Here is a 26,296-nt window from a genome sequence, read left to right as displayed (position 1 = left end):
CCCCCTTAATCATACCCTGTCACCTTTACCCAGTCCCCTGCCCTTCTTAATCACACCCAGTGTCACCTTTGCCCAGTCTCCTGCCCCCTCAATTAGACCCTGCCCCCCTTAATCATACCCAGTGTCACCCATAGCCAGCCCCCTGCCCCCCTTAATCATACCCTTTCACCTTTACCCAGTCCCCTGCCCCCCTTAATCATACCCAGTGTCAACTAAAGCCAGTCCCCTGCCCCTTTGTCATACCCAGTGTCACCCTTATCCAGTGCCCTTCCCCCTTAATCATACCCAGTGTCTGTCACCCTTAATTTAAGGGGGGCAGGGTCTAATTAAGGGGGCAGGGGACTGGCTCTGGGTGACACTGGGTATGATTAAGGGGGGCAGGGGACTGGGCAAAGGTGATAGGGTATGAGTAAGGGGGGCAGGAGACTGGCTATGGGTGACACTGGGTATGATTGTACTTGTTTGCACTTGCACTTAAATTATCTGTAATTAAAGAAAACTGTTTGTTACAAAGATTGTTTTCCTCTTTGTGTATGTTTAGGTGAATGGGGGGGGGGGGGCCACGAGATTAGCTCGCACAGGGCGCCTAAACACCTAAGGCCAGCCCTGCTGTACCCTCTCTGTTATTGGGCAACTATCTTCCCTGTTTGTGCGTGTTGATATCACCATTTATTTTTCCATTCTTCTGAGAATTCCTTATTTTGACCATCCATAAGACCTCTTACACACGTTCAGTATTTGGTTAGTATTTGATCCATATTTGTAAGCCAACAGCAGAAGTGGGTCGAAAACACAGATGAGATGCAAATATTTCCATTACATTTTATCTCTATTTTGGACACACTCCTGTTTTTGGCTTACAAATACTGATGCAAAATACTGACCAAATACTAAATGTGTGAAAGAGGGCATTAAAGTCTTGCTTGCAGGACTTTTTTCCTTGTCAAAAAAACTGATTTCAGATGTAAATAGCCAAAACAGATGCAAATTGAGCATAAGGCTTCTTTCACACGGTCAGTATTTGGTCTGTATTTTGCATTAGTATTTAATCAGAATTGGTAAGCCAAGAGCAGGAGTGAGTTAAAAACATAGAGGATATGCAAAAATTTCCATTACATTTTATCTCTGTTTTGGATCCACTTGTGTTTTTGGCTTACAATTACTGATCAAATAGTGATGCAAAATACTAACCAAGTACTGGCCGTGTGAAAGAGGCTTTATGGATGAAACCATGTGTAGGGTAGTGGTAGTTAGATAAGGGCGCTCCCACTAGCAATTTGAAAAACAATCATGGATATGAGGGAGCTTAAAATATAACTTTTACTAATATACCTTTTAAGAGAAAAAGCGCCACGTACAGATAATGAGGATATGGCTTAAAAAGTGTGGAACAATCTTACCATTCCGACGCAACCCTGATAGGGATCAACCGAGCGTGGTGGAAGAAATACACCTGGGCCGGTTGTTGGATATGGTCGTTGGTTGTTTGGAGATGTAGACAGTGCAGGGAACCAATATTCCTAGTGATCCCTAATTGGGGATGGGGGCATTGCTATTGTGCACCTGCCTGTCTATACAGAGTTCCTACCCCGCAAGGGGCGGCCCTGTTCGGATACCTTACCCTAGAATAGGGAGGTATCCCTATTATGCCCTATGGGATAGTTCCCGACGTGTCACGTTTCAAGTGGTCTATCATCAGGGGAAAAATCCAAAATATGCAAAAGGCAATCCTGCAGGAAGAATATAGTCAAAACGAGGATCTAGACAACTTAAAAAGAGGTTCACATGAGCTGAAAACTATGAAGAGACAAAACAGGGACATACCTGAGATCAGTGAATCTTTAGGGTGCAAAGGAGCAGGACAGCAATGGTCCTATTAGGTGGAACACCCCACAAGTTGTTGTGGGGCACCTCTGGGGCAGCCAAAATGATGTCTTCAGCTGCACGCCAAATATCCGTGTGGACGCTGTATTTAACAGCAAAAAGCGCGCCCTGTATCTCCCGACTCCCGAGTCACATTGTCCGGTCACGTGACCAAGACGTCCCGCTCCTCCAGCGGGCGTGGCTAACTCATGGAACGCAGCGCACCAGTCAGTGGAGCGCAGCGTCCGGTCACGTGGGGCGGCCGAGAGGCAGGGAAGAGCAATGCGCTCGTTGCTTAGCAGCTGGGTGACGCTGGTGAGTGCTCTGATGTCAGGTGCCTACTGCAACAGAGCGGGCATGATAGCCAACGCTCGTATAAACATTTAGAAAGCAAATGACTAACAAAGAGTGGGGATACAAAGAGTCCAGGAAACTACTTTTGAAAATGTGGGTTATCACTAGAGGATGGTTGGGGGTAAAGGGATCACTTAGATTCACGCCTCTTTGGCAGAATAAGCATCTACAGACCTTAGATGGGATAGCAACCAATCAATTCTGGCAAAAAAATGGGATTTTATATGTGTCTCAGGTTGTTAAGAATAAAGAAATTAAGACGTTTGCGGAACTATCACACAGTGTACAGAACCTTGCATGGTTTAGGTATTTTCAGCTTCGCTCGGCACTTTCTAGTTTGCACGATAAATCACTATTGGAAATAGATACTTTGTCACCACTAAATGAATGGTTAGGAAAGATATCGCTAGGGAGGAAGATTTCAAATATATATAAATTACTAATCAAGTCACGTTTTTCCGAAACACAATCACCAGGACAAAGGGCCTGGGAGATGGACTGTCCAAAATATAAAGCTTGTGGGATGGGGGAGTATTTTTACTAATCCAGATGTACTTTCGCACAATTTTAATCACGTTTTAACACAGTTTAACATTTACCATAGACTGTATGTTACTCCCACTTGGTTAAACAAGTGTGGATTAAGAGATACCTCCAAGTGCCCTCGCTGTGATAATGAAGGAGCGGACTACCTTCATATGATATGGCTCTGCCCAGGTCTGGTAGCATACTGGAATGGTATTCAAAATCTTATTACCCACAAACTAGAAATATGTATATCTCTTGATCCACAATTGTTCTTGCTGAACGATTTGTCCACATTAACTATCAATAAATACCAAAAGATTCTACTGGTTAGAATACTACTATTGGCTAGATTGTTGATTAGTCGAAGTTGGTTTGCACGCCATAGTTTACAAGTAAATATCTGGATAAACCTGGTTAATAAGATCAAAAATTATGAACGGATCCTGTACAAGCAAAGAGGTGGATCAGAAAAATGGAATAAGATATGGGAAGGCTGGAAGTTATGATAGGCTTTTATGCTGAATTTAGTTATGTGTTATCCCTTTTTTTTTTTTTTTTTCTCTTTTCTCTTTCCTCTTACTCTCCTCTCTTCCCTCACCCCTTTTCCTTGGGGGGGGAGGGGGAGGGAGGACAGGGGACCCATCACAGGTGGGAGGTGGGGTTGGGGGGGCGGGGGGAAAAATGGAGTAAGTTAATTATATAAAGTTAACTGATGTGTGTATTTTTTACTCCTCTGTATACTAATAAAGTTGTTGAATAAAAAAAAAAAAAGAAAGCATTTCATGCAGGCGGTCAGGGTAAGAGGCATAAATGCTCATATATTAGCAAGCCAAAGAGCAAATATATTTATGGACATGAACAAAAGAGTGGCGAACATTAATAGATAATGGGGGGGAAGAAGAGGAGGAGGAGGGGCTATAGGCAAGATTCCCTCAATAGGTACTTAAGCTGTTTAGGGTCGAAAAAATTTATGCCCTATTGTTCACCCTGGTATATCGGGGTGTCTAGTGTGATTGATTGATGGGGAAACTATAGAGGTCAAATGGGAAGGTTGCCCATTATAAAAAAAACAGCCAAAATTTAGTTTGTTAAGACATGAGGGGGCCATGGTCTTAAGATCATATATCCATCTGGCCTCCCTTTGTAATATAATTTTCTCCCAATCATCACCCCTTGATGGTGGATTTACTTTGTCAATGGCCATGAAAAAAAGACGTCCACAGCCATTGTGAGAGTTGTGGACGTGTTTTGCCACAGGAGTGTCTTTGAATTTGGCTACATCATTGAGGTTTTCCCCTACTCTCCTACAAAATTCCCGGATTGTCTTGCCTATGTATTCTTTTCCGCACTGGCAGACAATCCGGTAAATAACCCTGTGGGTCCTACAATTGATGTAGTCACGAATGGCAAACTCCCTACCAGTAACATTACTCATAAATGATTTGCCAGTCTTAATGTATGGGCAGGCAATGCAACCGCTGCAACGATAGCAGCCCCGATTCGGGTTCTGGAGCCAGGCACAGCCCGACGATGTTTGTGGGGTGTGTTGGCTTTGAACCAATCGATCCCGTAGGCTCCTTCCTCGTCTGTAGGATATGCTTGGAGAATCTCCCAGCACCTCCCTCAGATCCTGATCCATCAAAAGGATATGCCAGTGTTGGTTGATTATGCCTTTAAAGCGACTTGGCTTTGCCATCATAAGAGGTTATCAGGCGAATCAGTTTGTTAGATGGTACTGGTTTCTGTTTGGGGGTGAGGAGAGTAGAACGTTCTTCCATTAGGGCTGATCTAAATGCTGATTTAAGCACGCGATCAGGATAGCCTCTTGCCAAGAATCTTTGGCGAAGATCAGCCGCTTGGTGTAAGAATTCTTTATTACTGGAACAGTTCCGTCTTAAGCGTAGATACTGTCCCTTAGAGATCCCGCGTTTGAGAGGGAGCGGGTGTTTGCTTTCCCATTGAAGAAGTGAGTTGGTCGAGTTAGGTTTTCTATATACAGATGTATTCAACTCGCCCATCTGGTACTTGGCAATCAGGACATCGAGAAAGGGGATGGCCCGTTCATCTGATTCGTATGTGAAACTGAGCCCTACCTCATTCTTGTTATGGTCCTTCACGAAGGACTCAAAGGACCGCTTACTGCCATGCCATATGACAAAAATGTCATCAATATACCATGCCCACAGTCCTATGGGCTCGGTATGGAAGACACTATCATCTGTGAAGACCAGAGTTGCTTCCCACCAGCCCAGGGACAGATTTGCGTACGATGGAGCGCATGGGCTCCCCATCGCAGTGCCCCATAGCTGGTGGTATATCCGCCCATTAAATGAAAATGCATTTCTAGTCAAAGTAAATTCAAGCAGCTGAAGAATTAGGTGACTGTGGGCACGGTATTGACAACCTCGAGTTTGGAGGAAAAATTGTACGGCTTTTAGACCCAAATCGTGAGGGATGCTAGAATAGAGTGATTCCACGTCGATGCTGGCAATTAGGTCATTAGCGTTGACGTGGACCCCTTCCATACGTTTTAATAGGTCCTTAGTATCGCGTGTGTAGGATGGTAGAGCTACAACGAAAGGGGCCAAGATCTGATCTATGTATAGGCTTTATGGATGCTCAAAATGCAGGATTTGTTTTTTTTATTTTTGGTACTTCTAACAGGTCAGAATAAAGGAAAAATAAACCCCTTAAGTCAAGTAATGTGAACACAGCGTTACTGCTACTGCCCCCTCTCCATTGCTACTGATGCTGCCTCTCTGCCCACTCTGTCATGGGGCCACTATTGGTTCTGTTACTGCCACTGCTCTTGGCCCCCATCCCCACTTTGTTATGGGGCCACTATTGTCACTGTTACTGCAATTGCTGCTGCTGCCACCCTCCCCACTCTGTCATGGGGCCACTATTGTCACTGTTACTGCCACTGTTGCTTCTGCCACCCTCCCCACTCTGTCATGGGGCCACTACTGTCACTGGTACTGCTACTGCTGCCACTTTTCCCACTCTGTCATGGGGCCACTATTGTCACTGTTACTGCTACTGTTGCTGCTATCACCCTCCCCACTCTGTCATGGGGCTACTACTTGAATCTTGGGGCACAGCATGGTTAAGTCCACAGTGATAAATTAGACCTGATATTAACAGTGACCTGTAATACAGATGCACAGTTAATGTACAGCTAACAGAAGGGATTAAAAAGCATATGTTTGGACTAGCACAATATGCAATAAAGAACAGTACTTTTTTTTCTCCAGTACTTTATTGGCACTACCTCTATTTCTTTATTTTTTTCCACTAAGGAGCCATTTGGACACAGCTCCTGCAGGGGCACGCACAGATCTTTTGCTTTACTGAAGGGTGCTGTATGCTTTTCTTTTTTTTAACAGATTGGAGATACCTATGCATCTTGGTGCACTGCACAGTAGGGTTGTCACGATACCAAAATTTAGATTTGATTTCGATATCATAAAAAAGTATTGCGATGCTCGATATCATTCGGTACCACCAAAAGAGCTGTGTGCAATCCGCATTTTATGGAACGTCCGGCCCATATTCATACAGTACTATCCTACTGTATTTTGGGGGGGAACAAGGTGACTAAAAAATGGCAAATCAAGCAGTTTTTATAAAAAAATTTCTGTTGCGGCGTTAACGGCATAGGAGATATTTTTTACTATTTTAATAGTTTGGACTTTTCGGACGTGGCAATATGTAATATGTTTATTTATTTATTGTTTATATATTTTATATGTAAAATTGGGAAATTGGGGTGATTTATACTTAACATTTTGGTGTTTTTTTTTTTACTTTTTTTTAAACTTTTTATTGAATAACTATTTCCCCCTTAGGGGCTAGAACCTGGGATCTTTTGATCTCTTGTCATTTATTAGAGTGAAGAGGACTTTACACTCTCCCTGCTGTCCTGGCATAGTGCACACAGCAGCAGGGATCTTACCATGGCAGTCAGAGCTTCAGTAGTGTCCAGGCTGCCATGGTAACCAATTGGAGCTCCGATCGCACCCGTCTCCTGTATTTGTATTAATGGTTTAGTTATCATCATTGGTGGCGCAGTGGCCCCAGCCCCTCCCCTCCACCGCCTCTTTCTCTCCTCATTGGTGGCAGCAGCAGCGGCAGCACAGGGGGGATGGAGAGACTGCTTCCTTCTCCCCTGTGCTGCTGAGGGAACATGGAGCGCGCTGATAGCAGCTGCTGAGTAAATGGCAAATAATTTGATACCCAGTGCAACCCTACTGCACAGTGATGAAGCCAGCAATAAATTACACCTACCTGTAATACTGACGGCATAGTATCTACAGAAAGGATTAACTACTGTATGAATGTGGGTGCACTAGAACATAATGCACACGGCAATACACTCTCCCTGCAGTTTAACTTCCAAGCCTTCACACTGATATTGGGCCACCAAGTGGGATGAGTATCATTAGGTAGAGAGTCCTGGATATACCTGATTTATTGCGATTTGTGACAAATGAATTCAGAACTTATGGGTGATTGAATCAGCACAACCCTGTATGCAGGTGCACATCGCTATGGCAAAATACATATACAAACGCAAAATACAAATGCAATAGCACTCTGAAACCAGCATTCTGCCATGCCTCTATGCTGGATGAGGCATTGGTGTACATTTTGGCCAAAGCGTAATAAGCCACTCACCACGTCAAGGTCGCCTCTATGGAGTGGTCCCTAACACTAGTTCCTACCTGTTTATGGGCCATGACAGCCACACAAAGTCCAGGGAATGCAGGTGCAGTATGCACGCAAAGCACACTCTGCTTTTAACCCCGTCCGGTGCCATTACAGCTTTCATCGGATCCAGGGATGCAAGTACCAACATGCATGCTGAGCCCACTATATACTTCTCCTGGAGCCAAATGGCCACTGGTAGGTTCTATATAAGCAGACTCAGTTTTATACTGACTTTAAAACCAGCCTCCAGGACAGATTGAATGGTCAGGTGTGCATGACTGCATGGAGATCGCCACGCCTCCAATATATACTACAAAGAAAAAATGTGGGTGATTGAGTCAGCACAACCCTGTATGCAGGTGCACATCGCTATGGCGAAATACATATACAAACGCAAAATACAAATGCAATAGCACTCTGCAACCAGCATTCTGCCATGCCTCTATGCTGGATGAGGCATTGGTGTACATTTTGGCCAAAGCGTAATAAGCCACTCACCACGTCAAGGTCGCCTCTATGGAGTGGTCCCTAACACTAGTTCCTACCTGTTTATGGGCCATGACAGCCACACATGCAGGTGCAGCATGCACGCCAAGCACACTCTGCTTTTAACCCCGTCCGGTGCCATTACAGCTTTCATCGGATCCAGGGATGCAAGTACCAACATGCATGCTGAGCCCACTATATACTTCTCCTGGAGCCAAATGGATCCTGGAGCCAATTGGATCTGAGTCTGCTTATATAGCACCTACCAGTAGCCATTTGGCTCCAGGAGAAGTATATGGTGGGCTCAGCATGCATGTTGGTACTTGCATCCCTGGATCCGATGAAAGCTGTAATGGTACCGGACGGGGTTAAAAGCAGAGTGTGCTTGGCATGCATGCTGCACCTGCATTCCCTGGACCTTGTGTGGCTGTCATGGCCCATAAACAGGTAGGAACTAGTGTTAGGGACCTCTCCATAGAGGCGACCTTGACGTGGTGAGTGGCTTATTACGCTTTGGCCAAAATGTACACCAATGCCTCATCCAGCATAGAGGCAGGGCAGAATGCTGGTTGCAGAGTGCTATTGCATTTGTATTTTGCGTTTGTATATGTAATTCAGAACTTGTCAAAGTTTGGCGAATAGACAGAATCAAATTTTTTAAACTTCGCTCATCTCTATTGGTTGAGGACAACACGGTCCGTTGTTGTGCTAAAAAAAACTCTCAGATATGAGTTAAGAGACAACAAAGAGAGCATACTGGGCCAGTGTGAGCCACTGTTCCTGTATGCCTGCCCAAAAGTCGATGGGGTCAGGGAACACGTTAGGTGTTAGGGAAAGGACACAGTTATTTAGAGAATGAGACAATTTAAAAAATATATATTTTTATAAATAAAATGGACAGATGGCCAGAAGTCTGAATATCATACAGCAGAATTAAATCTTGGCAGGTGGCTCTGCAGGGGAAAAAAAACTGTTCAATCACGTAACAACGAGCAAACTGAACTGTCTGCTGCGGCTTTTGCTAGCACCTGTGGCTTTTGTAGCAGAGACAGCTGGAAAAGGGTTAATAATATTTGGGTGAAAGCATAGAGGTACACCACATTTGAGGATCGAGTAATATATTTTTTTTAATGCAGAGGTACCCTTGCTTGCCTGGCCAAGATTCCCACCACACCAATAGTGCCCTGGTCAGAGCCCATAAAAATTAAATTTAGGCACACAATTGCGCCAAATTTGCAGACTGAGAGTCAATTTATTTGTATGCGCCAATGCGGTGGTACTCTTGCTTGCTTGGTAAAAATTCCCAATCACACCAACTGGGCCAAAGCCCAGAAAAATTAATTTTGGGTGAAGGAGCGGAAGTGCATCACATCTGCGGACCTTTTTTTTTTAAATGCGCCAATGTGGCGGTACTCTTGCTTGGTTGGCGAAAAGTTCCACCTACACCACCGGGCTAGAGCCCAGAATAATTATATTTTGGTGAAGGCAGGGAAGTACGCAACACTTGCTGAAGGGTGCAGCCACTGGGAGCGCATGGGCTATGTGTGAGTGTGGCGGCCTGATGGGTGTAGCAGTTGGTACTTGGGTTTCTGCAGCTCCCTGGGCCAACATGCAGTGACAGGATGGATAGCAACGGATTCCTTCGGGGCACACTCTGGTATTGAGGGAAGGGGCACACTCTAATATTTAAAGTGCAGGGAGGGCAGGGTCCCTGAGGTTTGTGATGCCAGCACCCTTGGGTGCAAATGAGGTGGTAAAATATAGAGCAGTCCGTTTGAATAAACAAATGGAACATTTACTGAGAATCATTTGCCTTAAGGTAGATGTACAGATTATTGTAATGCATAGCGTTAGTTGTAATCCATTCAAAGGGCATCACAAGTTAGTTGTATTTGTAATTGTCATAACAGGTCCTTGGTGAAGTATTGACTCTGGTCACTCTCAGAATATTGTAACTTCTAGTTGACTGTCTTCCAGGTGTTGAGTATACATCAATAAACTTCTCTGGCCAGGATACAAATATCTTCCTTAGATTACTCACAATTTTTCTTTTCTAGCATTGTCTACACTGTCTATATGTGGCTCCAAATACAGCTTGTACTTCAATGTAGACTGAAACTTTAAACCGAACTCGGCTTTGGTTCAGAGGTACATATAGATCATGAAACGACATTCTTCAAATACCCATGTGTATACAGTGCCCCACTCCTGATACGGAGTGGGATACTGCACGGGTGAGAGTCAATTTTTTGGAATGCACCAATGTGGCGGTACTCTTGCTTGGTTGGCAAAAAGTTCCACTAAAATTAAATTTAGGTGTAGGAGCAGAAGTGCATAACATCTGTGAACCGACAAAAGTAAATTTTTTAAATGCGGTACTCTTGCTTCCTTGACAAAAAGTTCCAGTGACATTGCCCCGGCCTGAGCCCCAAAAGATTATATTCTGGCTAAGGCTACTTTCACACTCGCGTTAGGTGTGGATCTGTCAAGGATCTGCACAGACGGATCTGTTCAGATAAGGGTACTTTCACACTTGCCGCAGAGTGATCCGGCAAGCAGTTCCGTCGCCGAAACTGCCTGCCGGATCCGTCAAAATGTATGCCAACTGATGGCATTTGTAAGACTGATCAGCATCCTGATCCGTCTTAAAAATGCATTGAATTGCCGGATCCGTCTTTTATTTTCTTCACCTGTTTTTCGGTCTGACCGGAAGGACGGATCCGGCATTCCGGTATTTTGAATGCCGGATTCGGCCCTAATACATTCCTATGGAAAAAAATTCTGGAACCGGCATTCAGGCAAGTGTTCAGTTTTTGTTGGCCGGAGATAAAACAGTAGCATGCTGTGGTATTATCTCCGTCCTGAACAGTCAAAAAGACTGAACTGAAGACATCCTGATGCATCCTGAACTGATTGCTCTCCATTCAGAATGCATGGGGATAAAACTGATCAGTTATTTTCCGGATTTGAGCCCCTAGGACGGAACTCTATGCCGGAAAAGAAAAACGCTAGTGTGAAAGTAACCTAATACAAACGTCTGCATCCGTTCAGAATGGTTACGTTTGTATTATCTTTAAAATAGCCAAGACGGATCCGTCTTGAAAACCATTGAAATTCAATGGAGGACGGATCCGTTTTCTATTGTGCCAGATTGTGTCATAGAAAATGGATCCGTCCCCATTGACTTACATTGTGTGTCAGAACGGATCTGTTTGGCTCAGTTTCGTCAGACGGACACCAAAATGCTGCAAGCAGCGTTTTGGTGTCCGCCTCCGAAGCGGAATGGAGACGGAACGGAGGCAAATTGAGGCAAACTGATGCATTCTGAGCGGATCCTTATCCATTCAGAATGCATTAGAATGCAAACTGATCCGTTTTGGACCGCTTATGAGAGCCCTGAACGGATCTCACAAACGGAAAGCCAAAATGCCAGTGTGAAAGTAGCCTTAGGCGCGGAAGTGCACCACATTTGCAGACTAATGTGTGTCACATCTGTGGACCAACAAGAGTAAATTTTTTGGAATGCGCCAATGCGATGGTACTCTTGCTTGCTTGGCAAAAATTCCACTGACACCGCCTGGGCCAGTGCTCAGAAAAATTTCAGACACTGAATAGAGCCATCCACCCTCATCAACAGCTCAACACAGAATGACATCTGCTCATTTTGTACAGGCATCTCCCTGCCTGCTTCCACCCCTCATTGGCAGATGAGGATGTTTTTCTGCCTCTGAGCAAATCAGGGCAAGCCCATCCCCCATTTCCTCCCTGGGTCATGTGAGAATCCTTCTTTCTCCCTCATGGTTTTGCCTGCCAACATGTGCAGTAAAATGGGTGCCATTTTACTGGATTCATGCAATGCGAACCTGAAAAGATTTGAGTTCATTTGGCAGACAAATTTTTGTGAAATTCATAACAAACCCCGTTTGTTCCAAATCGATTTGTTCATCCTTAGTTTATGTACTTTTGCCTAGAGATGAGGGAAATTTTGAAACATTCAATTCGGTTGCTTAGCCCAAATTTTTTTTTTTATTGTTTAATTATGAATTATCTTTTCACGAGGCATGTTAAATCAGGTCCATCTCAGCCTGCAGTAAAACTTTAGGGGGAGTGTATCCTGGTGTACATCATTGTGCAGTGCAGCAACATGCATAGCTAGCCCATTCTGGCAGCAAAACAGTTACTGTGTGTCAGAATGACTAGCAGTTCACATTTATGGACATGCACATCATACAGGCTACCAACATTCCTAGCTAACTCCTAGATAAACAAAAAAAAAGCATTTAGCATCCTTCAGTAAAGCAAAAAAAAAAGCCTGCAGGTGTCCTAGTGACTTTTTAGTGGAAGAAAATAAGGACATGGAGGCAGCGCCAATAAAGTAGAATTAAACCTTTTTTTTTTAAATACCCCGTATTTTTCTGCCCATAAGACGCAGTTTTTCCCCTCCCAAAGTGGGGGAAAAATGCCCTGCGTCTTATGGGGCGAATACTGGAAGCGCTTCATTAGTACCGGAGGACCGGGAAGAGTAAAGGATCTGTACTCACCGCTTCCTGGTTCTCCGCTCGGCTGTCTGCTGTGCAGGACTGTACACCATGTGATATCACTGTGCGCAGCCTTCACAGCTGACAGCCGAGAACCAGGAAGAAGAGAGAGAGCGCTGGTGGTGAGGAGCGGCGGCGTCCAGGAGCAGGAGAGGTAAGTTATTTTATTTTATTTTATTTGCGCTGATGGCTGACATGGGGGAACATGATGGCTGACATGGGGGGGCATGATGGCTGACATGGGGGCATGAAGGCTGACATGGGGGCATGAAGGCTGACATGGGGGCATGAAGGTTGACATGGGGGCATGATGGTTGACATGGGGGCATGATGGTTGACATGGGGGTATGATGGCTGACATGGGGGTATGATGGCTGACATGGGGGCATGATGGCTGTCATGGAGGCATGATGGATGACATGGGGGCATGATGGCAGACAATGGGGGCTTATGGCTGACATGGGGGGTTGATGGATGAGGGCTGATGGGTGACATGGGGGGTTGACATGGGGCAATGATGGCTGACATGAGGAGCTCATGGATGGGGACTGATGGCTGACATGGGGGGCTAATCTGAGGCATTGGGGGTCTGATCTAAGGTCTGATTAACATTGATGGTCTGATTGCTGGTCTGACCTGAGGTGTAATGGAAAATATTTTTTTTCTTATTATCCTCCTCTAAAACCTAGGTGCGTCATATGGGTCTTATAGGGCGAAAAATACGGTACTCAAACCAGCTATTGTCTGAAGCAGAGAGAAGATACCAGGACCACACAGAGGAGAAGCCAGCTGCTGCAGGCGGGACCAGGGCCAGGTGAGTTGCGAGGGGCGCAAAAATTTTGCTTCGCTTGTGTTGGCAAAAATCCTTGCACCGGACCTGAGTAGAGGAGACGGAAAAGGTTCTTTTATACCACATTGTGGCAATGCAAACACATGCGTTTGAATCCTTTTTGTTAGCTGTAGAATGACTGTGGGTCACTATAAGGCTTAGTTCACACTTCACTTATTTGATCAGTTACTGTATTCTCATCAGTTATTGTCAACACAAAGCAGGTCAAAAACACAGAAAAGGTGCAGATTTATTCATGATACCTACTGTAATCTGAGAGTAGGCTTGGGTGCTGAATTTATCTCACAATAAGTGATGGAAATAAGTGACTGAATAAAAGAAGTTTGAACTCAGCCTTACTGGTAAATGTTAATGCAAGGTCTAATTTATCGGCGTGGATTTAAAGGGGTTCTGCAGTTTGTTTTAACTAATAATCTATCCTCTGGATAGATCATCAGCATCTGACCGGTGGGGGTCCGACACCCGGGACCCCCGCCGATCAGCTGTTTGAGAAGGCAGCGTCGCTCCAGCAGCACCACGGCCTTCTCGCTGTTTACCGCTGGCCCAGTGACATCACGACTAGTGACAACTGGCCTGGGCGTGGCTAAGCTACATTAAAGTGAACAGAGCTTAGCCGCACCCAGGCAAGTTGATACTAGTTGTGACATCACTGGGCCAGTGGTAAACAGCGAGAAGGCCGCAGCGCTGCTGGAGTGCCGCTGCCTTCTCAAACAGCTGATCAGCAGGGGTCCCGGGTGTCGGACCCCTGCTGGTCAGATGCTGATGATCTTACAGAGGATAGATCATCAGTTAAAACAAACTGCAGAAGCCCTTTAACCGTATAGTGGCCCAAGATTCAACTAGTAGCCAATTTCAGTAGGGAGGCTGTCAGCAGTAAGGCTGTGTTCACATCATTATTTATTTTTCCGGTCTTCTGATCCATCAGAAGAACAGTCCAAAAAAGCGGATCCTGTAGTTTGAGTATCTGCCTTCAAACCGTCAGTATTTGATCAGGATTTGATCAGTATTGGTAAGGCAAAAACAGGAGTGGGTCCAAAACAAAGATAACATATGATGGAAATATTTGCATGTTTTCTATGTTTTGTACCCACTCCTGCTTTTGGCTTCCAAATCATGATCAAATCCTGATGCAGAATTCTGACTGTGTGATGGAGGTCTTATGGACAACAGAACCCATTTTTTTTTTTGTTCTTCTGATGGATCAGAACAAAGGAAACATAAACGGTGATGTCAACATGGCCAAACTGGGACACTAGTGGTCCTGTAACAGGTTGGAGAAGGTGGCAACAGCATGAAGAGTGACAATAGTGGCCCCGGAGCAGAGTGTGTGTGTGTGGGTGGGGGTGGGGGGGCAACAGCAGTGGAAGAAACACCACGAGATGGTGGCAGATCACAGTAGAAGCAGATGGCAGTAGAGGCAGCAGGTGTGTGGCATCAGGTGGGTGACAGCATCAGAATAGTGGTAGCAGCATGTAGGCTGAAGTAATGGGCCATTTGTGACAATGTCCGATGTGGCAGCAGACCACAGTCGGATCATTACTGCCAGAAGGATATAGTGTGTTGTATTTAGCACCAGTGTCTGGAAATCCTGGTAGATCCAAGCGAGATTCATCTTTATAAAGGTTAGTCTCTCAACATTTTGTGTTGAAAGGGGAGTTCTCTTTGGGGTAGCTAAATAACACGCCGCACCAAACATTTGTTCTGATGACAAACTACTAGTCGGGAAGGAAAGCTTGCCCACGGAAAACCCAGCGAGTTGCAGCCACAATTTAAGTTTGGCTGCCCAGTAGTCCAGGGGATTTTGGATCATGGGTGACAGGGTGCAGTCGAAGTATGCCACCACCTGCTGGTTTAGGGTCTGCTCCATGTCCTGCTGCTGGGTGGTTTCTTCTGTAGGCAAGTGAAGAAAAGTGCTCATTAGAGACTCAAGACTTAAGTTGCTGCTGATAGATCTCAGCAGTCATGGCAGTGCAGTGTGAGCTCAGAGGGTCCCCCCAGTCAGACCTTTGTGAGGATGGGCGATGGCCCACGTAGGCAGAAACCAACCAACTACAAAGGATGTCTCGATAGTACTTACGTTTTTTATCCCTCACAGAAGGTGTACAAAAGGCCTACATTATGGACCAGTAGCGAGGGTTTAACATTGTGGTCTTTCATCTGTCAAATGGTGATAATGCGGCTGTCACTACGCAAGTAACTGTCACGGATGGTGTTGCAGAAAACTGGAAGTTATAAATAAACATCCCACTGACTTGATCCCAAACTAAGGAACATATGGGTGAGCCCTATAAAACCCCTAGAGCTCTCTCTGACTGTTCTGCCCATGCAAAGATCTTTATGATAGATAATTGCATGCCCTCGTACCTAGACTGTGTGACACCTGAAAACCCTATAATAGTGAAGGAACACGACCACCGGCTCCCTGCACTTAATACGGAGGGAGTCAGGGTCACCTAGAATCAAGCCAGCATGGAAACACAAATTAAGGGAAAGACTTATCTGAGGAACCAGCAGTTGCAGCATCTAGCAGTGAACACAATCCAGGAAGTAGTATAAACCGCAAAGTGAGGCAGTATGGGAGGGAATATAAAGGGAAGCAATCAGTGTAAATAGATGACAGCTGGGAGAAGGAAAAGAGATGACAAAGTGAAACCAAAACAAAGAACATCATGCAAGAGGTACAGAAGAACGTCTGCTAGAGCTTCTCAGAGAGCTGGCGGTGACTGTACCCCTCCCTCTACGAGTGGACTCCGGACACTCAGATCCCACCTTTTCAGGATGGGACCTATGGAAAGCCCTGATAAGACGAGTGGCCTTAATGTCCGCCACTGGGACCCACATCCTCTCCTCAGGACCATAACCCTCCCAATGTATGAGGTACTGGATTACCATCAACAGCAATCGGAGGAGGAGACAAAGAGGAGGATACAGTGGGTTTGACATACGGTTTTAATAGGGACCTGTGAAAAACATTATGGGTCTTCCAAGTCTGAGGAAGATCAAGACGGAAGGCAACGGGATTGATGACGGACAAGATCTTGTAAGGCCGAATAAACTTAGGACCCAAAGAACATCATGCAAGAGGTACAGAAGAACGTCTTCTAGAGCTTCTCAGAGAGCTGGCGGTGACAGTAACTCAGCATACATTTGGCCATTTCTGCAAGGGACTCAGAGAGACTCCCTGCCTCCATCTCCACTGCTTACTGTCACGGTCTGTCAGGGTCATCTGATCGTCTTCATCATCGCCCTCTAGCTCCTCCTGCTCCTCTCCTGTCACTTGGGTAGATCAACCACCAAGGGCTGTATAGAATTCCTGGGTGTTTATGTCCTCATCCACCTCCTCTTCCTGTGCCAGTTAAGCCTCCACAGCACTCAGTTAGCCATGATATGTAGGTACCACGTTTTATTTCTCCTCGCCAGTCAGATTTCTGGCATGAATGAGTACAATCACATCATTCATCCCGCAGCCTGGTGACTGTTAAATAAAGTGGCCTCCTTAAAGGGGCTTAGCAAGTGGCAGTTGCCAAGCATAAGCTGCCACTGTCTAATGTCAAAGTTATACCGGGGAGTAGTCCGGTCCATCTGCATCATCAAGAAATCAGTTACGGGTGTCAATCCAAAATGTAGAGTATGGAGTTCCAATGTGTGGAAACGTCACATATGAGGGGATGTTGGGGAACACCCTTCTGACTTTGCAGATCAAGGAGGGTGTGTTTTACATGGTGTGACACAGTGAAGGGTATGGTCTGGGAGGACAGGTATTTTTTTCCCAGTGTGTGCTGCTGGGCTGATTTGCAGCCAGGTTGGGTTAAACACCGGACTGGTTTTGACAACACCTAGCTGTCCTTAAAAGACAGGCCCCCTAAAGCATGTTGTGGACCGCTGGAAAAACCTGCTAACAAGGTGATTGTTTTGTTCTTTGGACTTTCTTTTGTGTGAACAAACACTAAGACTGAAAAATGTTGCTTTGTTATGCCTTGTGAGTGAATAGGCACTGAAGTTTTGTTTTACCAGAGCGAATCCCCACAATGGTAAGAGTGGCTTAAGTACACAGTTTCCTTGACATTTTCAAAACGTCTTGCAGTTGGGTGGAAGACTTCAGGAACTGGGTGACAGCCATATTAAAGACATGTGCCATGCAGGGCCCATGGTTCAACCCTCTCTGACACAGTGCAGACAGAATGTTCTTCCTGTTATCAGTGACCATGGTTCCTATCTCCAGGTGGCGATGAAACCGCCAGGATTCAATTCTTGGTTGACGATGCAGAGCAGTTCCTCCCCGTTGTGACTCTGTTCGCCCAGGCTGATCAAGTGCAGCACCACATGACAATGCCATGCTTTTCATGAACTGAACTGAACAGTTATGCTGAACTGTGCCTACAGTGTAGGCTGAGGAAAATATGGAGGAGGAGGAGCTGAGGAGGACAGAAATCCCATGATCCCAATGCCATCACCTGGCCAATTTGCTGGAATGCCTGGGCTGGAACCGCATTTATCCAGTGAGCTGTAAAGGACATATATTGCCCTGGACCATAGTAACAGTTCCGCACGTCAGCACTTGCATGAACTGTACCAGACACCAAAAGGCTCAAGGACTGGCTCATCTTCTGCTCAACATACATACAGTACAGACCAAAAGTTTGGACACACCTTCTCATTCAAAGAGTTTTCTTTATTTTCATGACTATGAAAATTGGAGATTCACACTGAAGGCATCAAAACTATGAATTAACACATGTGGAATTATATACATAACAAATTAGTGTGAAACAACTGAAAATATGTCATATTCTAAGTTCTTCAAAGTAGCCACCTTTTGCTTTGATTACTGCTTTGCACACTCTTGGCATTCTCTTGATGACCGCGCTTCACCTTCTGCCAACATTTCCTGCATATTGCTATGCTAATGCCCTCAAGCGACTTGATAAAAAATTCCCACACTGCCGAGTATGTCACCTGAGATGTTGCTACCACCACCCTCTGCTGCTACTTGTGCCAGCTACAGCAACATTTTTTGCCTCTTTCTGTTCCTTTTGAGGGCCCAGTCAACTGTATGTTGGCCAAAGTGTACAGTAATATAATCAGTAATATAACAGATTAGGTATGAATGGCACAGCAGAAAAACGCGCCTATATATTAGAAGGCCTGTCTGATACGCAATAAGTCTATGTATAACTTAACAGATTAAGTATGAATGGGGCAGCAGATGAACTAGATAAACAAGCCTATATATTAGACCACCTGTTGACAATGAGTCTGATGCACTGTCCTTGCAGTTTTTTTTATACCCTCCCTATGCTCTCATCCCCATACCAAGGAGGAGATTGATGCATGTGATATCAGCAGTTTCCTCCGCTAGCAAGCAGGCAATTGCTGGGAACGAATGCTTACTTCCCGACAATTACCTGATACATCTGCAGGTGTATTAGGGCCTCCCATAGAGATCAATGGAGTATGAGGGAATGGAGGACTATAAGGGAAGGTAAAACACCCTGTGTGTATGGAATCTGGACATAGCTGTCTAATATAGCATATCGCCACCCTGGGAGAGTCATATGCTTGTCTCAGGATTCAATCGACATTGTAGAGTAGCCACACTGGTGTAATGCATTGTAAATGTAAAGATCCTACGATGGTCCCCTTATAGATATAATGACCCTTGATTTACTGCATTGTGATATATTACACACATACAGTCCTGATCAAAAGTTTAAGACCACTTTAAAAATGGCAAAAAATCATATTTTACATTGTTGGATCTTAACAAGGTTCCAAGTAGAGCTTCAACATGCAACAAGAAGAAATGAGAGGGAGACAAAACATTTTTTGAGCATTCAATTAATTGAAAATAACGATTAAACTGAAACAGGCTATTTTTCAGCTGATCCAAATTTTAGGACCACATGCCTTTAAAAGGCCAAATCTGTGCAAAGATGTGGATTCATTGTCATTTTCTGTCAGGTAGTCACACGTTGTGATGGCAAAGGCAAAAAAACTCTCCCTTTTTGAACGTGGTCGGGTTGTTGAACTGCATAAGCAGGGTCTCTCACAGCGCGCCATCGCTGCTGAGGTGGGACGCAGTAAGACAGTCATTTGGAATTTCTTAAATGATCCTGAGGGTTATGGAACAAAAAAGTCAAGTGGAAGACCCAAAAAAATTTCATCAGCACTGAGCCGGAGGATCCAAGACACTGGACGATCCTCGACCCAAATTAAGGCCCTTACTGGTGCTGACTGCAGCCCCAAAACCATCAGACGGCATATGAGACTGAAGGGCTTCAAAAACAAGACCTCATCTCCTTGAATGCCACAGAACTGCTCTTTTGGACTTTGCAAGAGAGCACCAAACATGGGACATTCAAAGGTGGAAGAAAGTTTTATTCTCTGATGAGAAAAAATGTAACCTTAATGGTGCTGATGGTTCCCAACGTTACTGGCATGACAAGCAGATCCAACCTGAGATGTTTTCTACGTGCCACAGTGGAGGGGGCGCCATAATGGTCTGGGGTGCTTTTTCCTTCTGTGGAACAATGGAGCGTCAAACGGCCGCTGGCTATGTCCAGATGTTGCAGAGAGCATTCCTCATGACTGAGGGCCCTCGTCTGTGTGGTAACGACTGGGTTTTTCAACAGGACAACGCTACAGTACACAATGCCCGCAGGACAAGGGACTTCTTCCAGGAGAATAACATTACTCTTTTGGCCATCCTGTGTGTTCCCCTGATCTAAATTCAATTGAGAACCTTTGGGGATGGATGGCAAGGGAAGTTTACAAAAATGGACAACAGTTCCAGACAGTAGATGGCCTTCGTGCGGCCGTCTTCACCACTTGGAGAAATGTTCCCACTCACCTCATGGAAATGCTTGCATCAAGCATGCCGAAACGAATTTTTGAAGTGATAAACAATAATGGTGGAGCTACTCATTACTGAGTTCATGTTTGGAAGTTGGATTTCTGTTTTGGGGGGGTTTAGTTTTTTTTGGGAGGTGTTGTCCTAAACTTTTGATCAGCTGAAAAACAGCCTGTTTCAGTTTATTCGTTGTTTTCATTAAATTGAAAGCTCAAAAATGTTTTGTCTCACTCTCATTTCTTCTTGTTGCATGTGGAAGCCTTGTTAAGATCCAGCCATGCTAAATATGATTTTTTTGCCAGGACTTTTGATCAGGACTGTATTATATTGAAAACATGTGTTTTGTAAGAAACAGTGAGGTTATGCTGCAATTTAGTGACAGTTATATTTTTGTTGTTGGATAATGTGTATGAATACGCAAAGACCTTTTAGTCACTTGAATTGATTTAGGCTACTTTTACATATACGCTTTCCCTTTTCGCTATTGAGATTCGTCATAGGATCTCAATAGCGGGGGAAAACGCTTCCGTTTTGTCCCCATTTATTGCCAATGGGGACAAAACTGAACGAAACAATGCACCAGAATGCATTCCGTTCAGTTTTGTTGCGTCCCAATCGTGGACAGAATAACGCTGCAAGCAGTTTGTTTAAAAAGAATTACACCATTGTTCGTGAGACTAATTAAAAAATATCAGCAGGTGGTGCAGTGTAGTTTACCTTATGTATTTCATCTAATAAAGAGACTTTCCCATGTTACATATATCTCCCCAGGGGAATATGTACGTGCAGCATTAGGTATATGCCGGTTGGTCCGCGCTCTAGACGGTCCTATTTTATCTGCACTGTCACTATATAATATCCATTGATTCGTACTTCATGATAATCTGCGTCCCTTATTGAATCTAAAATACTAACATAATCGTTCTGCCTCCCAACATGTTAGTATTATGTTAGTATTTTAGATTAAGTAAGGGACGCAGCTTATCATGAAGTACAAACCAGTGGATATTATATAGTGACAGTGCAGATAAAAAAAGGACCGGCTATACACTAGAAATGTTCAATATGAATTCCATTGGTCTAAGGAATAGTCCAGTTCTGCCCAGATGCATTCCACTATTTTCTCTTATATGGACTCCACATTTGTAGTGATGTGTCATCTCAAGTTGTTAAGATGTTGTGGCTGGAGTGTCAAATACACTCGGTTCTTGATGTAGCCCCACAGACAGAAATCACAGGGTGTTAAATCTGGTAATTGTAGAGCCCAGAGCAACAATAAACCATTTATTCCAGCGCTGCAAATTCTGCTTTCTAGTAAAGTTTCATTCAGGTATCAGTGAATACCCAACTGGAGATTATGAGAAGCACCATCCTGCTGATAGACTGAATTTGGCAGATACTCCATCTGTGGCATAAGCCATTACCCTAACATTTCTGGGTGTGAGTGGCCAGTGTCAGTATTCAAGGAAAAAGAAGAGACCTTGCGGCTTGCAGCTGCTCTTTGCACAAAACACGTTTGCTTTCAGTGAGTCCCCCATTGGCTCGATAAGGGCATATGGGTTTTCTGAGCGCAAGATTCTAACATTGTGGTGACTGACCTTCCCACTCATCGCTGAACACCATCCTATCAGCAAATTCAAGTGTTGCTTCTTAAAGAGAATTTCTGTGAAATTACTGTGTAAGCCCGTTGCCTATCAAAAGAGTGTCATAACCACCAAGCTTGTAACCGCACATGAACCAAGTAAAGTTCATCTTAAAGGGAACCTGTCACCGGGATTTTGTGTATAGAGCGGAGGACATGGGTTGCTAGATGGCCGCTAGCACATCCGCAATATCCAGTCCCCATAGCTCTGTGTGCTTTTATTGTGTAAAAAAAACGATTTGATACATATACAAATTAACCAGAGATGAGTCCTGTCCCTGACTCATCTCACGTACAGGACTCATCTCAGGTTAATTTGCATATGTATCAAATCGTTTTTTTTTACACAATAAAAGCACACAGAGCTATGGGGACTGGGTATTGCGGATGTGCTAGCGGCCACCTAGCAACCCATGTCCTCAGCTCTATACCCAAAATCCCGGTGACAGGTTCTCTTTAAGTTTCAAATGTGTCTGCCCGAATCCTTCCACCATCCTAGAATGGGGAGACACAGAAACCACTCAGGGCCAAAAAGATCCTTTCAGCAAAATCTGACACACTTACAACTGCCCCTTTTTACTGAATATAATTAGTGTATGTCAACAGTGTTTCATTGATTATTGTCTAGTTGTGTATTATTTTTGCAGCTGTACCATGTGTAATTGTCAAGTCTGCTGTTCACATCTATGAGGACAACTTTTGATACCATAAGGCTTCTTTCACACTTGCGGCAGAGAGATCCGGCAAGCAGTTCCGTCGCCGGATCAGGCAAAACGTATGCCAACTGATGGCATTAGTAAGACTGATCAGGATCCTGATCAGTCTTAAAAATGCCTGATCAGTCGAAAAAATGCATTGAAATGCCAGATCCGTCTTTCCGGATTCATCCGGCAAAAACGGATCAGGCATTAATTTTTTTCACCTTTTTTTCTGTCTGCGCATGCGCAGACCGGAAAAACGGATCCGCCATTCCGGTATTCTGAATGCCGGATCCGGCACTAATACATTCCTATTGGAAAAAATGCAGGATCCGGCATTCAGGCAAGTCTTCAGTTTTTTTCGCCAGAGATAAAACCGTAGCATGCTGATCAGTCAAAACGACTGAACTGAAGACATCCTGATGCATCCTGAACGGATTACTCTCCATTCAGAAAGCATGGGAATAAAACTGATCAGTTATTTGCTGGTATAGAGCCCCTGTGACGGAACTCTATGCCAGAAAAGAAAAACGCAAGTGTGAAAGTACCCTAAAGTGTAGAGACCAAATATAAACTTTTGATTGTTCAGATAAAGTTACCTTTGTTATTTTTCAAGTCAACTTTTAAAAGCTTCAGTCCAACACAGACATCAAGCAAGCGCTCCATTCCATCTTCAGTGGTGCTCAAGCGAGAAGCAATGGTCGCTGCTGGAATGGGTTCCTGTACTTCATGTAGTAAATCAAAAACTCCAAGTTCACATGCTGCAAATATAGTCTACAAGAGAAAAGCAACAAGCTACTTAAAATTTTGTGCTAAAAAGAAAATAAAAAATAGTTACATAGTTACATAGTTAATACGGTTGAAAAAAGACATAAGTCCATCAAGTTCAACCAAGGGATAGGTGGGGGATGCGAATCCCAGAAGGAATACTGCAGTGTTTGCAAAAACAATATAATGACAGTATTATGACTGTATTATGGATGTGTTATGGGTTTCAAAAGAACCACAAGGGATCCAGATGTTGCAGAAGTAGAATGGTAGATGTTAACATTCAGTTGTATTATTGGAGTCTGAAACTGGCCAAGGTATGTATTCAGACATGACTGTTGAGGTACGGGTAAAAACTGCATTGAAATTGCATTCATTTTTATCACAATTTTCTCTTTTTTATTGTCATTTTAAAAAACTAAAATTCCTCACTTTCCTGGTTGTCAATGATTTGCGCATAATAGGGAGATTTATTTTATTGACTTAAAGGAAGACATCTTAACATTAAACAAGTAGGACTGAGCTTTCAAAAGAAGTGCAAATGCATATACTGTACAATATATTTACTATATGCAGGAGATCTACTATATATACTGCTATATATGCACTATCTGTAGGAGATCTACTATACATATATATTGTATACAGATGTAGCAGAGTTATCAGTCACAGTCATAAAGCGTTAACTAGATGTGATAACTCACCAAGTGTTTGTGTTAACTCTGCTATATCTGTATGTAGTATATCTTCTGCAGATGCATATATTGTAGTACTCCTGCATATAGTTCACATATTATATATGCACTTACACTATATGCAGGAGATCTACTATATATACTGCTATATATGTATATATGGTAGATCTCCTGCATATAGTACATATATAGTAGCCTAATTGATGGCATCTGGATGATAGGGATCCATACCTGTGGGATTGGGATGCAGTGCTCAGAGGCATGTAGACTGGCTCTCAGATTGCCTGTAGTGGCTATGTGACTGCTGCTGCTCCACCAATCAGCTTAACAGATAGCACTGCAGTGCAGACTAAAGGGAGGAGCATTAAACCTCTTGCTTCTTGTCCTCTGCCATCGATGTGTGTGTAGGGAGCTTCACTGCAGGTGGGAAAATCTGGCCACAGTTGTAGGCAGCCCGCCATTTAAAAAATGTTCTCTGTGGTGTCACCATTGCTGGCCCCTGAACTAGGCATGTGCCCTTTAGGGCATAATTGGAAATAAGGCCCTCAGTACAAATAGTTGTTGTGGGAGTGCAAACCTGCAAACTATAGAACATTGGAAAGGAGGCATCATTAGTTCTTAAGGAGCCATTTATTTATTATGGTGGTAAACCCCCTTCGCATCTTTAAACATGGCACCTTCTCATGCAAGCAGAGCCATGACATCTGACCAGTCTGGAAGCGGGAGCCGCGCACTCCCACTGCTGTAACAGTGTTCCCCGGCTGAGATCGGGAAACACAGTTAAACTGTACTAATAGACCAAAGCCTCAAGCAGGCTTCTTCAGCTATTAGTAAAATATACCAATACAGGCCACCAGGTGGCATCGCTGTATTGTTCTACTGAAAATGAAGGGACACATTTATTAAGACCGGCGTTTTAGATGCCCTACACAGTTGGTGGATCCGCCGATTCACAGCTGCTTCTAAATGTAAGACAGCTTCCTAGCTTGTGCAGAAAATGGTAAATGCCGGCCTGCCTAACCAATGCCCACTTTTTTAGACCTGGCATATTTCTGTTTAGTAAATGAACCCCGAAGTGTTTAATGATGGCTATATTGCCAACAACTAACACAATGGGCAATGCCAGTTATAGTCATCCAGGGTAACTTAAAAAAAGTTTTTTTAAAATATGAAAAAAATATAAAATAAATAAATATATATATATATATATATATATATATATATATATATATATATAAAGTTTCAAATCACCCCTTTTTCCCTAAAATAAAAATAAAAATACTTAACCAATAAAAAATTGAACATCATCGGCATCCTCGTCTGCAAAAACACACATACTATTAAAATATAACAATATTAATCCCATACAGCGAATGCAATAGCGAAAAAAAAGTTAAAAAAAACAACTCGCCATGTTTTGTCACTTCAACTCCACCCAAAAAATGTAACGGTATATAAAAATATAAAAAGTGTCCAAAAAGTCACACACAATTAGAAATGGTATCACTGAAAAGTACAGATCGCCTGAAAAAAAATTGCCCTCACACAGCTCCACATGCATAACTACAAAAAAGTTAAAGGAGTCAGAATACATTTTTTTTTGTGTTTTAAATTTTTTTCTGTATTAAAATGCAAGAAAAACGATACAAGTGTGTGACAGGTCAATTTTATCGCACGGTGAACGTCATAAACAAAAAAAACTGGCAGAATTTTTTCCTCGTTTCCCACTACATTATATGCAACAGCAAATGATGCAATTAGAACTTGTCCTGCAAAAAATAAGCCCTCATAAGGTTAAGTGAACAGAAAAATAAAAAAAAGTTATGACTCTAGGAAGGCGGGGGCATTATTACTGTCTGAGATGCAGTATCACTTTCTAAGGGTCATTATAACTTTTAAGAGTGTATGAGTACTTTGTATGCAACGTTTGGCATGATAACTTTGTGGGGGCATTGAGAATTACTATTACTCTGTGGGTTACAAAATATGGCACTTTTACTGTGTGGTGCACTTTAATTATCTGGTCCCTATATAAGGCACTGTGTATCTGGCACTATTATTGGGGGTTGTTAAGAAGTTATTATGAAGTACAGTATTTGGGAGCACAGTACTACACAGGTACAGTAACAGGGGCAGATGGGGCAGCAACAGGCACGCAATTGGGGATACCAGCAGTATGAGGAGTTTGTGTAAGTTTGGGAAAAGTAAGGTGGGTGCTGGAAAAATGAGGACCCCAAGATGTATGTTGCAAACTCTGTAATCGCAGGTTGTGACTCGAAGAAGTTGTGGTGACCATGGTTTGCTAGAAAATAAA

General features: G+C 43.7%; 1 protein-coding gene across 1 annotated transcript in view; it reads right to left on the bottom strand.

Annotated features, from left to right (window-relative positions):
* The window catches only part of LOC120994864 (acetylserotonin O-methyltransferase-like), a 193,832-nt gene that overhangs the window by 162,915 nt on the left and 4,621 nt on the right, over window positions 1–26,296 (bottom strand). The window contains exon 2 of the mRNA XM_040423731.1: window positions 23,119–23,293. Coding sequence (XP_040279665.1) covers window positions 23,119–23,293 — 175 coding nt within the window. The remainder of the gene's footprint in view (window positions 1–23,118; window positions 23,294–26,296) is intronic.

This window comes from Bufo bufo, chromosome 3 (assembly GCF_905171765.1).
Source record: "Bufo bufo chromosome 3, aBufBuf1.1, whole genome shotgun sequence".
Classification (NCBI taxonomy): domain Eukaryota; kingdom Metazoa; phylum Chordata; class Amphibia; order Anura; family Bufonidae; genus Bufo; species Bufo bufo.
This window is presented reverse-complemented; position numbering and strand designations above follow the sequence as displayed.